Source organism: Helianthus annuus, chromosome 13, assembly GCF_002127325.2.
Source record: "Helianthus annuus cultivar XRQ/B chromosome 13, HanXRQr2.0-SUNRISE, whole genome shotgun sequence".
NCBI classification, from domain to species: Eukaryota; Viridiplantae; Streptophyta; class Magnoliopsida; order Asterales; family Asteraceae; genus Helianthus; species Helianthus annuus.
The window spans coordinates 58,111,091-58,129,071 of NC_035445.2; the positions used below are offsets into that span (position 1 = coordinate 58,111,091).

Genomic DNA, 17,981 nt, shown 5'->3' on the forward strand with positions numbered 1-17,981 from the left:
AAAGAAAAATACAAATACAAATTTAGACCACCCGTAGTAGAGGGGGTTTTGGGTGTTTTTTCCCTAAAAAACGCCCCTTCACGCCATCCTAACCACCCCCTAGACGTTTTTTTCAAAAAAATTCAAAGAGCGCTTTATTTAAAACGCCTGATTCAAAATGGATGACCAATAGCATTTTTTTGATGGTTTTATTTTTATATTTTATTAAATTCTATTAGAATATCTAATTATTGCAAGATTTCAAATTCCACTACACTCCCTATTAACTTCAAGGCCCTTTGCTAAATAGGCGTCATATGTCACTTAGTGCCCAAAGATTGCGCATTTGTTTCACTCACCAGTACACATGGTGTTATTAGTAAGTTCCAGGACCCCTCAACCAATGTTTTAAAAACCGGTTTTTAAATTAAACCGGATTAGGTTGAAAAATGGTTCAACCGGTTGAACCAGGTTGTACTGAGTGGTTCAACCGGGTTAACCAACTAACTCTATAATTTCATAAATTACACCATGAACTCAAAAGTTAATCCAAAAATGCATGATTACATATTAAAAGATCATCAAAAAGTAAATCCATAATAAGAAATTATCCAAAAGATAATCGAAAATCATTCAATTTTCCAACAAGCTCTTTTAAATGAAAGTGTACGATATGTTTAAACCATTTTAGTGTTGAATATATCAAGTTCACGATCACATAAAAGATGAAATTCACTATTATCGCCATTCTCATCAACTAGAGGATAACTATTTTCGTTTCATACAATATTAAATTAGAACTTTTAGTTACGAATAATCATAATATATAAAAATTACCTCAGATATGTAACATACTAACATATATAATAAAAATAAGTAACAATCCAAACTAAAATAACCCTTGGATGATACCGGTATTACGTTTCTAACCGGTATACCGGATTGTACCGCCGGTACAAACCTTATGCCGTTTCACTTATTTACCGGGGTGTTTCGTACCGGATTTACATCTGGAAATAGTAATACCGGTATAACCGGCCAGTATTTACCGGTTTTTAAAACATTGCCCTCAACATTCATATTTCATAACCTCCATTTAACTTTCAAATAGTTCAAACAACCCCCTCCTTCTTGTGCAGTGTGCCCAACCACTCCCTTAAACAGCCAAGTAGAATGTATCATATTCCTATAAATACAGTTGTTTCCCTCTCATTTTCACCACTCAAATATTCATTCCCTCATTAACTCTCTCCATCTGCTCCGCCACAATGTCCACCGGCGACAACCCTGATACCACCGGCCGCATCAAATCCGCACTCCGCGTGATCCCAAACTTCCCGAAACCAGGTACACTTCAAACCATAAAACCTTTAGTCATTGAAGTTTCGTTTTAATCGTTAACATTTAACAGGTATAATGTTTCAAGACATTACTACATTGTTGCTTGATCCAAAGGCATTCAAAGACACCATTGATTTGTTTGTGGAACGTTACAAACATGAACACATATCTGTTATTGCAGGTACATACATGTTTTTATTTTATTTTATTTGTTAGTTTGTTAATCATGTTCACTTTTGTTCTGAGTTGAGTGAATTCATTATGCTTAACCTTTTAGTTGGTAGGTAGGGACAATTACTCAACTTTATATATAGAAAATTCAAGAATAAAAAAACTGTAGGGTAATATCATGGTTGGCAATGTTGTGTAATAGAATGCATTGTCATCTTATTTTAGTTTATCAAGACCTATATATATATTTATATATATATATATATATGATTGGTTCAAGAGTGAATACCAGTGTATTTGCGAACTGAGCGAACTAATTCTGAATACACGTGTGTAAATCAATGGTCAGGATTTGATGATGAAATACACTAGTGTATTTTACGATTTGATGATGAAATCTTAGCCATACACGTGTGTAAATCAATGGTCAGGATTTGTTCACTCAGTTCGCAAATACACTGGTGTTCACTCTAGAATATATATATGTATATACACACACATATATATAATGTAGAGTTTAATGTTTAGTAGGTTTGTGGTGGTGACCTTTTTTTATGCATATGAGCTACAACAAAATTTTAAAAATGGCATTTTTTGCTTGGAAGTGAGCATAAAATGTTTTGTTTTAGTGGTTAACAGATAGTGGGAAATTTGGGGGGAAGATATTGTCATTGATTGCTTGCTATGAATGTGTATGAGCGGCTAAGGCGGATCGGTCATTGCTTGTTGAAGCATGTGGCCTTTCGCTATCAAGATCCAAATTATGGGTGGGATAATGGTGGTTCTTGTTGTTGGAAGGAAGGCGAGTGGGGCCGTGATGGGATGATGATGGATATTTGAATATGAGGACATGTTTTATTAATTTTAACTTTGTTGTGCTTCATTTTATTGCATTGTGGATTTTTAAAGATTTGTCACTGTTTGGATGAGATGCTTTTGAATTTGAGCCTCAATTCTTTTCACTTTTCAATGTGTGTGCATTGATTTTATCCTCATCTCACCCCACATTCTTACACTCTTTTTATGTTTCATGATTGTATATCTCTGATTCTCTGGGTGTCATATTCTGATTATCAATTATTGTTTGGGTAGTAGATCCAGGGCGGAACCAATGTAGAACTAGCCGTAGCATGGGCTACGGCTCAACCCCGTATTCGCAGTGTAATTTTTTTTTTTTTTTTTTTTTTTTTTTTTTTTTACGGTTTTATACATAGAATACCTCTAAACATATATAAGGATACCCCTAAGAGAAAATTATGAAACTTGATAGTATTCATTAAGCCCAAAACCTGTTTAGTAAGCAAGCCCAAATATTTAGTTTTATGATAATTAAGCCCAAATATTTGAGGAAGCCATTGACAATGCCATGGTTTGTGCGGTCAAAAAGGATTTTTTTTTCATAAAGTAAAAGACGACGATGTGATGGAACGATTTCAAACTATGAAAAAAAAGGACAAATCTATTAGGTATTTGTTTTACTTTATTTATTTATTGTCGTTTTTTTAATATTGTATGATTGCACGGTAGTTTTTTTGGATATCGCTGATTTAATGGGGTTAGTTCTGCCACTGAGTAGATCAGTAGTATAAGGTGGATAGTCTAGTGTTATCAGGGTGGGGGGTATAATGTTCGGTGAGTTAAGCGGGGAGTGGGAGTCACCGTGCGGTGACCATACCCTGGTGTTGATGTTTTTTGGTGAGTAGGAGAGAGGTTACCAAAAACGGTGTGTAGTCACCGAATGTAACTGAAGAGTGATGGAGGAGAGAGAGAGAGGAGAGAGGAGAGAACAATCAATCAAAAGTGAGAATCACTCAAACACCCTAGGGTGATTAACCATACCCCCTGATTGAGTGTAAAATGGGGAGTGGAATGGGGAGTTGACTTGGCATAATATTATTGGGTAGTATTTCACTCAATCACCCTAGAGTGATTAACCATATCCTCCACCCTCAAGTGGGTTTATTTCTTTTTTCATGGAACTTTGTTCAATTTATCAAGATGTGCATTTCTGCCATCTCTTATCTATTAGCAATTTAGCATGACATGTTTGGAGCTTTAGTTTTTGTGGGTCAATGAAAAATACTATAGTTTATCATTTACTATAATTTAAATCTAGATGGATAAAAAAAGATTCGATGCATGTTAGGGATCTTCAACATGTGATTAGAATCATTTTGTTTGTTCATATCACATAAAAATCCAAGGCATGTATACTAGTTTTGACGTTTGTCCCATTAGTTTCTGATACATCCTAAGACTGAGAGAAGCTTTCATCTTGTATATATAACTAAGAAACAACTCAATATTCTTGTCCCTTTTGACTATTGTCATATAGTGATAGTAATTTTTTATTGTCACATAATACAATTAATCTTGCTGTGTCCACATACTTAAAAGGTCTTTTTCTTTAGCATTATCTATTTGTTTCCACCTGATATACAAATAAGTATAATAATCCTCACAATTGTATTTTTTTCCTGGTTCCAATTTACTTCATATACAATAAAAAGTATGAAACCAAAGAGAATGGACTGCAGATAGCCAAGTTACATAGAAGGTAGGGGATAAAATTAATATTATACAAAGTTGTATAATTTTTAAATCTGCAATTGCATTTTAGAATGATCTATCATCCACACTACTGCCAAATAGGCTTCTTTTACCCGATTAACAATTTAATAAATCGGATCCCATCTCGAAAACTATGGAGGATATTAAGTTGTTAGGGTACTTTTGGATAAAGAATAGGTCGCCTTTTAAGGCCGTGTGGTGGATAGATTGGTGTAACTTTAACTTGTAATACTTGGTTGTATGTTTTCTCTAGCGTCTTGCTTGTCGTTTTAATGAAGTTTGCCGTTCCCTAATAAATTAGTTACCGTACAACAGAAAAGTTGGCTTAAGGAATAACATTTTATCAGTAAGTCCAAATTCCAACAAAAGCGGTTAATCATAATAGCATTATTAAACAAAGGTTATCTTTATGGAAATGTCTCCATCATTCAATTATTCACTTGACATTATATATGTTGTCGTGAGGTATAACAAAGTATGAAAGTAGTCCCTTTGTTCTACTTCATTTACTGTACAACTTCTTTTTCCTATAAAGGGACATGCCCGGATAATACTATAACTAATAAAAGTAATTATAATTTATAAACAAACAAAGCATCCCCGGAGCATGCTCAAGGGGGGATAAGGTTGCCCTACAACAGCTATGATTTTTTAGGAAACAAATTACCTTTTGGTCCCATAATAATCATTACAAAGGCAATTGTTAACTTGTAATCAACCTTTTCTCACAAAGTTCACTTTAATTTAGGTGAAAAAGATGTCTTGGGCATGTATTAGTTAACAATATTGCAATTATTGTGGTATCTAGGAATGTAAATTACTATATTGATGTTAAAGATCCTACTTTTTCAACCTGTTGTATGAATCCATTACAATTATATATATATATATATATATATATATATATATATATATATATATATAGATAGAGAGAGAGAGAGAGAGAGAAAGTATATCGTACAATATGCCTTAATGTACGACGCATACGTGAGGCAAGTTCGCATGTTATAAACCCGTAAAAGAAATATCGCATGTTATAAAAAACCAAAGTTCACACGTTACAATTCGCATGTTCAAATGAAAAATACAATTTCGCATGTTATTATGAAAAACCCAATTCGTATGTTAGTTGCAAGTATTCGCATGTTGATAATGCCTCGTGTACGCGTCGTACGTTAAGGCATTTTGTACGTTAACCGGTCTCTCTCTCTCTCTCTCTCTATATATATATATATATATATATATATAGTATTTATCAACCATATGCTCATGAAAACATTTCCTTTATTGCAGGAATTGAAGCTAGAGGTTTTATATTTGGTCCTCCAATTGCACTTGCAATAGGAGCAAAGTTTGTTCCATTAAGGAAGCCAAAAAAGCTGCCTGGTATGTTACATGTGTAACTTGAACACATATGTCCTATAAGATTAGAAGTATTCTGATTAAGTTAATAAATACAGGTGAAGTGATATCAGAAAAGTATATCTTGGAATACGGTTCGGATTGCCTTGAAATGCATGTTGGAGCAGTTGAATCCGGAGACCGAGCTCTAATAGTTGATGATTTAATTGCTACTGGTGGCACCCTTTGTGCTGCAATGAACTTACTTGGTACCCTTCAAACTTATGTGATTGTAACAACTACATTAATTTGGTCATCGTCTAATCTTTCGAATAAAATAAGTTATGAGTTTATATACATTGAGCATACTCATCAGGCGACGTTTGACCTGTTTCGCTTTTGTTTTCACATCGTTTATATTGCTTTCAGAGCGTGCAGGAGCTGAAGTTGTTGAGTGTGCTTGTGTAATTGAAGTACCGGAGTTGAAGGTATTTTTCTCATATTATTTAATTAAATCAAATTAATTACTAATATGACTGCATTTTTCAAATTTTGGACTATATAATGCATATATATGCAATTTCTCTTAGTGCTCCACAACTAAAACTTACAAGGGTATCCAGTGTAACTTACAAAATGATATCTCCTTTATGATATTAGAGTTTAATTTGACAATTAAGTCGGGCTGTAAGTTTGGTGGAAAGTTTGTTTATGAACGTCAACAAGCGTTTACGTCCATTGCTTAATTAAACGAACGACCATTAGGTAATTTGTTTGTTAAGGTTCTTTATGTTCGTTTATGTCCAAATATTTTATGCATATTCCACATAATCTATTTTTAACTGAATTCCTTAATGTAGGGGAGGGAGCGATTGAGATCGCATGGGAAACCATTGTATGTACTTGTTGAGTCGCAGTTTGAGCCGAGTTCATAGTGATTAGTTTCTCCTATTTTTAGGAAAAGTGTACATCAGAGGGGTCGTATTATTGGCCATAACTCTTGTCTCAAGTGGTCACTTTGGTGATAAAACCTGCGACGACTGATTTAGATTCTTCTTTTTGTTATCATGGTGGATTTTTTACTTGTCTCGGGTTCACATTCATAACAATGCATATCATTTTTCATTCTACTTGATTGTTTACGACGAGTGTGTTGCTTGGTTATTTACATGTGCATAGATCACTTATACGCAAGAGACGCGAGTCCATGTCTTGCTATACATACGTGATAACACATTAGCTAAATTTCACATATGTAAAGCTTATATTGCTGACAGATAAAAGACATGTTACTTATTTACTGCGGACCCATGGGGGGATTTGATAATATCAATATGTTTCGTGGTACGATGATGAGTTACACAATCCGTGACATTGCTTAAAACCTGATAACGTGAACTCTATACAACTTCGATCCGACCCAAGCATGATGTGAAGAAACTAACCGTTTGCTTCTAAAGAACCATTAAAAGTTTGAATTATTTTCATCATAGTTAACCAGCCTAATCCGGTTTGGTTAAATAAATCAATTCTAGTCTACTCCTATTTGGGTAAATGAAACACTTAACAAGCCTAATCATGTTTTTGGGAAATAAACCAATTAACCAGCCTAATCCGGTTTGCTTAAAACCTGATAACGTGAACTCTTAACAAGCCTATATTTTATTTGTTGCAACCCCTGAAAAGTCCTTGTCTTACAACCCTTTTTTTATTTGTTTTTGTTTTTTTCGGTTATATATATTTTTTTAATCATTGATTCACCGGGCCTGAGTGGCTGTGTTCGTTGGAACGGGCTGGGGGGAGGGGGGTCGGAGGCGTGATAGCTTAAGGATGACGGGAGTCACCGACTTTGTCAAAGGAATGACCTTAACGAAGGTGCGCGGGATCACGGCGGGCACGAGACACGTAACGGAGGCCATACATGGGAGCCCGGGTGTGCATGAAATCAAGACGTGGAAATGTATAAAGGAATACGGAGATGGTAGTCTTTCGGTTGCGATCCTACCGGCACTAATTCACCGGATCTCATCAGAACTCCACAGTAAAGCATGCTTGGGCGAGAGTAGTACTAGGATGGGTGACCCCTGGGAAGTTCTCGTGTTGCAATCCTTTTTTTATTTTTTTTCGGTTATAAATGTATTTCTTTAGTCATTGATTCACCGGGCCCAAGTGTCAGTATTCATTGGAATGGGGCTACGAGGGTGGCCCGAGGCGTGATAGCTTAAGGATGATGGGAGTGACCGACTTTGTCAAAGGAATGACCTTTACAAAGGTGCGTGTGCGAACGGAGCGCATGAGACGCGTAACAGAGGACATACATGGGAGCCCAGGTGTGTATGAGATTAAGGTGTGGAAAAGTATAAAGGAATAAGGAGATGGTAGCCTTTTGGTTGCAATCATACCAGCACTAATGCATCGGAGCCCATCAGAACTCCGCAGTTAAGCTTGCTTGGGCGAGAGTAGTACTAGGATGGGTGACCCCTAGGAAGTCCTCATGTTGCAAACCTTTTTTTATTTGTTTTTGTTTTTTCAGTTATATATACTTTTTTTATCATTGATTCACCGGGCCCGAGTGGCCGTGTTCAATGGAACAGGGCTACGGGGGGCGGAGGCGTTGTTGGTGCACTTGTGTCTGTACTTTGTCTGTATTTTGTAATGTTATAAAACGATGTCTTTTGTTAGTCTTGTTTACGTCTTGTGTTGTTAATATGTGTTTTGATGTAAGTTTGACCAAGTCAACCATCCTCCTGGTTTGACTTGGCCAAACAGTTAACACATGATTTGTAAGTTGTTGTGTCGAAGGATGAGTCATCGAAGGATTGTTTATATCCTTCGATGAGCTCGAAAGATAACCTTCGATGGATGTAGATGGACCTCGAAGGATATACCATCCTTCGAGGTATATGTGGATCCTTCGATAGGTGTCTGGTCGATAGATGATCTTTCGATCAGACAATTTGATCCTTCGACCAGATGGTCTGTTATGGATATATATAGTCATGTATGGGTTCACTTCACAGTGAGACAGTTTTAGACAGAAAAATAGAAAGTCTGTGTGAGTGAACTAAGTCTTGTAGAGAGCATTTTCAGTTTGGTCAAGGGCTGTAACCGTGTCCACTGAAATATAAGAGAAAACTTTGATATCTCGTGTGTCTACCTTTCTCTTTGTAGCTTGTGTTCTCATATAAACTACCGGTTTGCACTCTAGCTTGGATTCCGCACTTGCTAGTGTGTTAAACATAACAATGATAAGGTTTAACCTCGACCTCCGGGGGACCTACAAGTTATAACGCTCCGACAGCTCTTCATGCTTCTGCTTTAACACTTTTGCCTCATGCTCTAACACAGTACTATGCCCCTTCATTATCTCAACTTCCTTATCACGAGCCCTGTTTGCTTCTTTCAATCTCTAGTGCTTGTTCTTTTATCTTAAGATTCTGTGCACTAACAATTGCGACTAACTTGTTGTGTGCCTCCACATCCTGAGTTCGCTGTACACGATACTCTTCAATCTTTCTAGTATTCCGAACGACTAAGTTACCCAATTCACTGATTTGTTCGATCAGGAAGTGAATTTTCTCAGCTTCAGACAAACTAGACAATGTTTCTGCTAGAGTTGGCCGTGAAGGCTCAGGTCCTGAGGAGCCAGACTGAACAGATGGGCCGGAAGTACCTGTTGGACCAGTAATAACAAGAGGAGGACGTACGTGTGTACCTGAGACGGGAGTTGCAGGCGGCTGTTGATCAACAGTCGCCGTGCGTGTCCCAGAAGACGTTTGAGGAGAAGAGACCAGCTCCAGCATCTCTGATGTAGTCAATTGATCACTGACAGGTGGTAGCTGATGCTCTGGAGGCGTTGAATGCTGGATAGAAACAGGTATAGGGGCATCACCAGCAGTTTCCTTTGATTTCTTTGAAGCACGAATACCTTGTCTTCTTGCTTTCCTCTTTCTAATCAAACCAGGAGCAGTAGGGATATAATCCTCATCTTTGTCAGACTCTGCGGTTCTAACCGGTTTCTCAATACTTTCAAAACCACGAAAATTTTCGCGCTGATCATAAGCCTTTCGCATCCCTGGTGGAGGAGGATTATCATCTTCAGAAGACGAATCATCATTACCAGAACCTCCTTCATCATCAGAAGATGAACTGCTATCATCCACCAACCTCCTCGGCTCGTCCGCCTTACCTTTACCTTTGTCGGTCGTATCATCGCCTGACCGACTTTCAGTACCACCATCACCACCTGCACTACCACCTATATCTCCAACTACAGTACCACCAATATCACTACGGACATCAGAATCGATGAACACTCCTTGGACTTCTCCTGCTGAACAAGGGGTTTAGACGGGGTTTGATCGATTGTACCCTCGTCATCAAAGAAAAAGGTGAAGATCTTCTGTTGGTACAAGTGTATGTCGATGACATTATCTTTGGTTCTACTGATGATAAGTTATGTAAGGAATTTGAGAAGGTGATGCAAGATCGATTCGAGATGAGTGCGATGGGTGAAATGACGTTCTTCTTGGGTTTGCAAGTTAATCAGTCCGAATCTGGAATTTTTATTCATCAAACCAAGTACGTTGGAGACATCTTGAGCCGGTTCTAGATGTCCGATCCGAAGCCAATTTCTACTCCTCTTCCGCAGAATCACGGGATTACTCCGGATGAAAAAGGGGAAGCTGTGGACTCTTCACTTTATCGTGCTATGATTGGATCCTTAATGTATCTCACCGCATCAAGACCCGACATTATGTATCCAACGTGCCTTCTCGCCAGATACCAAGCGAATCCGAAGGTCTCTCACTATGCTGCTGTCAAAAGGATTTTTCGTTATCTGAAGGGTTGCCCTGACACCGGGTTATGGTATCCTAAGGATGATAACTTCGATCTCAAGGCTTACAGTGATTCTGATTTCGGCGGCTGCAAGAAAGATGGCAAATCAACTACAGCAGGATGTCAGTTCTTAGGCAATCGCCTAGTCACTTGGCAGTGCAAGAAGCAGACATGTGTGGCTACGTCTACATGTGAAGCGGAATACATTGCTGCGTCTAGTTGCTGCTCCCAAGTTCTATGGATCCAACAACAGATGCGGGACTACGGTTTTGAATTCCTAACTACTCCTATTTATATTGATAATGAAGCTGCTTTACAGATCACTAGAAATCCTGTACAGCACTCAAAAACGAAGCACATCGATATTAAATATCACTTCATACGTGATTGCTTTGAAAAGAGACTTATCGATGTGGTTCACATTCATATCGATCACCAACGTGCCGACCTTTTTACCAAAGCATTTGATAAATCAAGATTCGATTATTTACTTTTGGTAAACGGCATAAAGGTGAAGCAAGAGTAACCGACATCGGGAAATCGTTTTTGTAAATATTTTTCTAAAACCAAAAATCCAAAAATATGTTTTTACTTTATTTTATTTTTGAATTTTAGGGGGAGAAAGTTTCAAGAAAAATACAAAAACATTGAAAAACCACAAAAATACAAAAACATTGAAATACCACAAAAATACAAAAATATGTCTTTATTTTAATTACTTTCTGCATTTAAGGGGGAGAAAATTCAGAAAAACACAAAAACAATAGAAAAACAAAAATGAGTTTCTTGGTAATATAAGAGAAAATGATATTACATCAGAGGTTGGTCGAAACATGTTTCTAGAAATCAAAAGAAAAGAAAATGATAAGTAGCTTTACTAATGATGTACCGGTAGACTCACGATCATTTTAAAGTATGCAGGAGATATAAACATAACGAACTGAAAACCGCGTGGGAACCGCTCATTGGCATATGGTCTTGGTACCGAAATTTCGTTTGATAGATTGCCGAGGTTCTGAGATATTCGGGGTTTATGCTGTTTATCATCTGGGTATCATGGTAGTTTCTATAAAAGACAAAGTCTAGTTCTTCCATGATACCATACATACGTGTACATATCTCATACTGCATTCGACCTCAATAAGTGATAAACAATCACATGTCTAAACAAATAAGTGATAAAATATCACATTTATCCGGGAGTCAAGTTCGTCTCTCTGCTGTACGGAAGTACTGACCTGTTCACGGACTTGCTCCTGTGCCCTCATGCATATGAAAATCAAGTTCCTCATCAATAAGTGATTTCATCACATAGGGCTTGGTTTTCAAAATCAAATAAGTGACTTGTTCACATTTTATATACGTTAAAAACGGATGATAAATGGTATACTCCCCAGTAAGATGAACTCTCGTGCATACCTTGATACGGGAATGTGTCGTGAGTGGATGAACACCGGTCGGTAAGTATAAATCATACCTTAAATGTATCTCAATGTATTATGATTACACTTGATCGCTGAGTTTAAGTGGATAACAATATCGGTAATTGTGGTAGAATACTTATCCACTTCTGTAAAAGAATCTTAAAAGGAAATGTGTTTTGACAAAAGACCGCGAACTGATATGATTCTCTTCGCCAGAAACTCGCAAAAATATTGTTGTGTTTGTACATATTTATTTACTGCTTAACTTTTATTGTCTTATTTTAAACAGTTTTTGTCATTTGGTGCATATCAGAACAACATTAGCGGTGATGACGTTTGATAACATTCAAAAGATACTAAAATTGTTGTCTTTTATTTTATCAAAATCCAAAAAGATTTTCAATTTAATCTTATTTTTTGATTAACCGATGTTGGTGCTCGATCAGATACCTGGCAAGCCAAGATACTTCATAAACTGACCTTTGCAGAACTTCATAACGGGCAATTTTTCAAAATGGTCGCTTCTGAAAACCTTTAAGAATTTGAAGGGTTTAAATTGCAAATTCCCAAAATCCAAAGTGTTGGTGAAAATCTGATCCTTCGAGGAAGCAATGGCCCTCGAAAGATCAGATGGTCAATGAAAGTCAATCCTCATGGTCGAAAGATGAATTGATCAACGAAGGATTTGACCAATTTGATCTTTCAAGCTGATCAGACTTTTCGATAGATGGATTAGGTCGAAAGATATCCTTCGAGGGTTCCCACAAATATCTGGTATCTTTCGATCCAGATCCACAAATATCTGGTATCTTTCGATCCAGATCTGGATCCTTCGTCCCAAAGCTCATCTTTCGAAGCACCTTTTCATCTTTCGAAAGGTCATTGATCCTTCGAGACGGTTCAAGTTTCGAGGTCAGAGTATAAAAGTGGTCATCTTCTTCATTTCAACTTAACATTTCAAATTTCATCATCATAAAACCTCTGGTCATACTGAAACTCTGCCAAAATCAAAACAAATTTGGGCTATCAGTTTTATAACAACATTCACGGTAGGATAACCCTAATACACTTTACAAACAACAATCTGTTTTAGGATAATCCTCATTTGATCATGTGATTCAAATTTTTCTTGTTCTCATATTTATGAAATTGTTGAATGATATGTGATATATGTAATGTGATAATGTTGTAAATATGTTAGTGATAAGTTGTTGATGATCATAAGGTTCATAACATGGAATGGTAGTTTCAGATGTCAAGGGTTTTGGGTTTGGGTTAAACAGAGCTTTGTTTGGGATTTTGGTCTAAATCGGTACATGTATTTGTGTTTAGTATCCGGGTTAGGATCAGTGTCCGGGATGGTTTTAAAATGGTTCAATGTTGATGTTTTTAAATGTTTTGAAACATACTTAAAACAAACTTAAAACAATCACCGGAAAAATAATCCGATGAACAGTGTCGCCGGAAAACAACACGAAGGATGATGGTTCCTAACCTCGAAAGATGGACTACATATTATCCTTCGAAATGAGACTCGAAGGATACAAGGTTTTTCGAAGGATTCATCCTTCGATTGATCAGATCTTTCGATTGATCAAAATATCCTTCAAAATTTATGATCCTTCGAAAGTTGATCCTTCGATAAGGCATTTCATCCTTCGAGGAAAATAATATCTTTCGATCAAATTGTCATCCTTCGAGCCAAGTGTCAATCCTTCGATGTCTAAATGGAGTCCTTCGAGGAACCAACACTTAGAAATTTTTCAAGAAATTGACATTTTTCTAAGTGTGAAATCCTTGATGACTGTTTGACAACTTTCTCATTACGTGTCTTTGTTTTTCTTGAACAGAAATGGCACCGAAAGTGAAGAAGGAACGGGCAAAACCAACTAAGAGAGAAAAGTCCGAAGTTGAATTAATGTCCGAGCCAAGACACAACATGGCCGCGTATCTGCAACCGGAAGGCAAAGTTAGTCCGGAATTCAATGGGATAATGGAGTATCTTCACCGGGCACGAATCAACTACGCCATTACTACTCAACACACCGCTTACCAGTCTCCGATCAAGGAATTCTGGAATTCTGCTGTGGTTGAAACAGTGGATAATCAAGAAGTGATAAGAGGATTTGTTACTGAGAAACCCGTGGTGATCACCGAGAACACCATCAGAGCGCGTTTGCAATTGGGAGATCAACCAGAAGATTCGACTTCTGTTGATTTATAGTGTCAGCGTGGTTTATTGATGAGGCTATGTTACTCTGATAATGTGCTAGCAAATCAGATAAACAAAGGGTCTATGCCGTTACGATACAAGTTCTTATTGCATATTCTTATTCATTGCCTGAGCAACAAACGGTCTGGATACGATCTGTCGCCGATTGAATTGACGGGATTGTTTACGGCTTTAATTCTGAATAAGCTGTTCAACATATCACGTTACATCTTCGACAATCTGAAAGAGAATGCTCGCCGGCCACTTCCATCAGCAAATCAACGGACGTCAACCAAGTTTTGGTTATATCCAAGATTCTTGCAAGTGATGATCGATGATTAGATTCCGGATCTTCCCAAAGTTGAAGCAGATGTTCTTCCAGTTAATCCAATGAACGAGCGTACACTGCTGATCTTCAAGTCTAAGTCTAAGTACAAGGAATCCGATCCAGTGAGAAAGCTTATTGGTCACCTCGATGTTCCGACCTACGAGGCACCACAGAACAACAAGTGGCGTCGAGATGCAAGTGATTCTGATGATGAAGAGCCAAGGTTAATTGCGTTAGCTAACACACAACTCGGGGCTAAGCACGGAATTAAAGCATCGAGCAGGAAGTCTGCTGGAAGTTCCAGTGCGGCAGCACATGTTGAAGTTGATGTGAATGTTGCTGCAGAAGAAGTCCAAGGAGTGTTCATCGATTCTGATGTCCGTAGTGATATTGATGGTACTGTAGTTGGAGATATAGGTGGTAGTGCAGGTGGTGATGGTGGTACTGAAAGTCGGTCAGGCGATGATACGACCGACAAAGGTAAAGGTAAGGCGGACGAGCCGAGGAGGTTGGTGGATGATAGCAGTTCATCTTCTGATGATGAAGGAGGTTCTGGTAATGATGATTCGTCTTCTGTGTGACAACTCGAAATTTAGAACCTTTCTTGTATCTTGATGTAACTTGCTTGAAACATTTCGTGACTAGTAACTTGTTAATGTAATGACATAAGTGAACATTTTATGTGACTATGTGCTTGCTTGTATGTATGGTATATATGTATGTATATTATGTGAGCCGAGAACCCGACTCGAGACCATGAGGTCTCGAGTGAACAGTATAGCCGGTTGGGCCTTTGGGCCGTAAACCCCCTTTAACCGATTCCTAAGCCCTTTAGGGTGCATTGTGAAACAAGTATATATATATTATGCTTGTAACCATCCTTGCCATTTTCTTGGGCAACCAACACACACACACACTCTCCTATCTTCTCTCCTACAAAACCCTAAGCAACATAAACACACTCCAAGTAACCGGCTCACACTTGACCTTTGGATTCAAGCTTGGAAATCAACATTTGGAGTTCACCTTTCATACCTCTTAACCGGTTAGTGACTCACATTGTATTTCGGTTTGTTGTTGATGTGTAATGAGGTTGAATGATAATATGTGTTGGCTTGATGATTGTCTATCTATGATAAAGATGTTTGCTAGATAGAAAATAGTTGTTTGTTGTCAAATGAGGATATTATGAGATGATGAAATGTTATAACCGGCTTTGTATGGGTTTAAATCCGAATGACTTGATTATGCTAGAAGGTTGTGTTCATGATAGTGTTGAATAAGGAAATTGCGGAAATCGGTTTGCATGTGTGAGGATTGAAACCACTAAATGAATATGTTTGTCATAATAGGATGCACATTAGTGAGTTGTAGTTCATAATTTTGCTTGAACAAGGGTTGAATATGTTATGAATATGTTTTGAATGTTTGAAGAACATGAAGAACTACTTGAATATGCTTTGAATGTGTGTTGAATATTTGAATTCTGCTTTGTTTGATCTATTTCGGTTAATGTTTAGACAAGAAAACATGTTTAAGTGGATAGTACACAAATAGGGTGCATGCAATTGGAATTCTATTGGATAGTACAATCTGTGCAGAATCAGCAACTGTTGGGGGAGTCGAGACCCCTGGTTGCGACTCGAAATCTCCACGTTACGACACCAGTTGCGAGTCGAGAACACCTGGTTACGACTCGCAACCATAGCATGACAAGCCGAGACCACAGGTTGCGAGTCCCGTTGCGACTCGAGACCTTAGCATGACGAGCCGAAACCGTGGTTGCGACATAGGTTGCGACTCGCAACCACCCATGCTCAACACAAACAGCATGACTCGAAACCATGCTTGCGAGTCCGGTTGCGACTCGAGACCACGCTTATTGGACTTGCTTCGTTATGGGCCTAATTTAGTGGGCCGGACTCATGGACTTCTGTATTACTGTTGACGTATTGTTTGGGCCTGTTATTACGAGCCCAACTGTTTGGGCCTCACTCTTGGACCTTGGATTGTGTTTGATTGTTAACTGTGAACTGTCAATGTTAAACGTGTTGCCATGATTGTTACCTGTGTACAATACGTGTTGAACATACGTGCACTGCTTGGCTTGAATCTGATACGAATAATATCTGTGATAGGACCTAATTGATTACCTGCAATTTGATTAACTTTTCTGTATTACTTCCGAGCAAACCAAGGTGAGTTCACACCCTTTACAAAGCATGGGATTCCCTGGGTTGGGAACGGGGTTAAGGAACGTGGGTTCCTCGTCCTCCTTGGGTAGGACGGCTATGGTTCAGGAATGTGATTCCTCGTCCGGATGGACGGATAACTCGTACTAGACTAAAACTCTATCACGAAGTCCCTCCTTTTTGTATCGACTTAATCGCCGGGCCAATGGCGAGCGGGTCATTAGTTAGATAGCGCTATTTAGGTCTGACATTGGATCTGGGGCACATCAATGATGATAGACATTGATGGTTTCAGGGCACATAAACATGACTACAGTCAGCAGTCGATATGGTAACGAGTCTAGTGTACGCATGGGGTAGCCCCCACGGCCGAAATGCCTGATAACTAACATGGGGTAGCCCCCACGGCTGGAATGCCGGAGTAACTGGGAATGAACAAGTCACGTTTTTTAAACTATGGGGTAACCCCCACGGCAGGATGCCAGTTAAAGTAAACTGTTTTCGAAACAACTAAAACGAACACCCAACCGTGAACTCACTCAACTAGTTGTTGACTCGTTACTACATGCTTTGCAGGACCATAGGTACTCAGCTGGAGCTTGCATGGAGGAGAGTCGTTGTGGGACACGGATTGTTGCGTGCCATGTTCTATTTGGAAACATTTGAACTTATGATATAACTTTAAACTTATGCTTCCGCTTGCAACTTAAACTTTGCTTGTTTGAAACACCAATCGCGTTGGTTAAACTTTTATAACTATTTATATGCTTGTTCAGTATGATTGGTGGCTGGATCCTGGTCAGTCACGCCTCCAAGCGGTAGTACCCCGCGGGTGGATTTTGGGGGTGTGACAGATTGGTATCAGAGCCATTGGTTATAGTGAACTTGGTTTTAATAAAGGGGAAACGTTTTTGTTAAAACCAGACTATAACCGGTTTAGTGCTCAACGGTCCACAACGACGCTCCACTCCGCATGCAAGGCCCGACATACTAGGTAATATGATGTGCGTATATTGCCTACTTGTTAGTTACATAGTACATTGCTCATGGTATGCTTGATTAGTATAACTACTGTTGTTTGAACACGTGTGTGCTTACTCTGTCCTGCTATCGTACTTTCGCGAACCTCTCTCACTCGTGTTACTCTTGATATGAAGAATCATGTCTGGACGCGTTAACATGACACAAGCCCAGTTGACCGCACTGATCAACGAACGAGTGGCCGCAGCACTTGCAGCTGCACACGCAGGAGGTATATCCTGCAGCCCGAACTTATCCTAGGATCTTTAGGATCCTACTCTCGTGAACCAACCTTTGTGTTAAACTCTGTCTTTCTTTCACCTACCTTAGGTCAATATGCTCAGGCACCGGTGTGCACTTTTAAGACCTTTATGGACTGTCGACCCACTACTTTTAGCGGAACTGAAGGAGCAGTAGGTCTCCTACACTGGTTTGAGAAACTAGAATCTGTGTTCGAAATGTGTGAATGCCCTGAAGCGCGCAGGGTGAAGTATGCTACTGGTACTCTCGAGGGTTTGGCCCTCACGTGGTGGAATGCTCAAGTGCAAATGCTGGGGTTAGTT

General features: G+C 38.6%; 1 protein-coding gene and 2 non-coding genes across 4 annotated transcripts; all 3 read left to right on the plus strand.

Annotated features, from left to right (window-relative positions):
• Nucleotides 1-1,166: 1,166 nt before the first annotated feature.
• LOC110920620 (adenine phosphoribosyltransferase 4) lies at nucleotides 1,167-16,392 on the plus strand. 2 transcript variants are annotated; one of them, XM_022164803.2, is made up of 6 exons: nucleotides 1,167-1,326; nucleotides 1,391-1,501; nucleotides 5,356-5,448; nucleotides 5,523-5,672; nucleotides 5,833-5,891; nucleotides 16,345-16,392. In XM_022164803.2, exons 1-6 carry the CDS (start codon nucleotides 1,248-1,250, stop codon nucleotides 16,372-16,374), a joined length of 522 nt encoding a protein of 173 aa, XP_022020495.1. In that variant the 5' UTR covers nucleotides 1,167-1,247; the 3' UTR covers nucleotides 16,375-16,392. The 2 variants fall into 2 exon arrangements, with proteins under 2 accessions (XP_022020495.1, XP_022020488.1); XM_022164796.2 differs by lacking the exon at nucleotides 16,345-16,392 and adding an exon at nucleotides 6,264-6,533.
• On the plus strand, nucleotides 7,395-7,512 carry LOC118485980. Its single transcript, XR_004877837.1, has one exon. It is a non-coding gene; the product is annotated as a 5S ribosomal RNA (ribosomal RNA).
• Nucleotides 7,792-7,909, plus strand: LOC118486188. Its single transcript, XR_004878043.1, has one exon. It is a non-coding gene; the product is annotated as a 5S ribosomal RNA (ribosomal RNA).
• Nucleotides 16,393-17,981: the final 1,589 nt, after the last annotated feature.

Bases quoted from the DNA above. Each gene is read 5' to 3' on its own strand.
- LOC110920620 (XM_022164796.2), top strand. From the start codon at position 1,248: ATGTCCACCGGCGACAACCCTGATACCACCGGCCGCATCAAATCCGCA. The intron at 1,502-5,355 runs GTACATACATGT...CCTTTATTGCAG, and splicing joins ACACATATCTGTTATTGCAG to GAATTGAAGCTAGAGGTTTT. The intron at 5,449-5,522 runs GTATGTTACATG...TAATAAATACAG, and splicing joins GAAGCCAAAAAAGCTGCCTG to GTGAAGTGATATCAGAAAAG.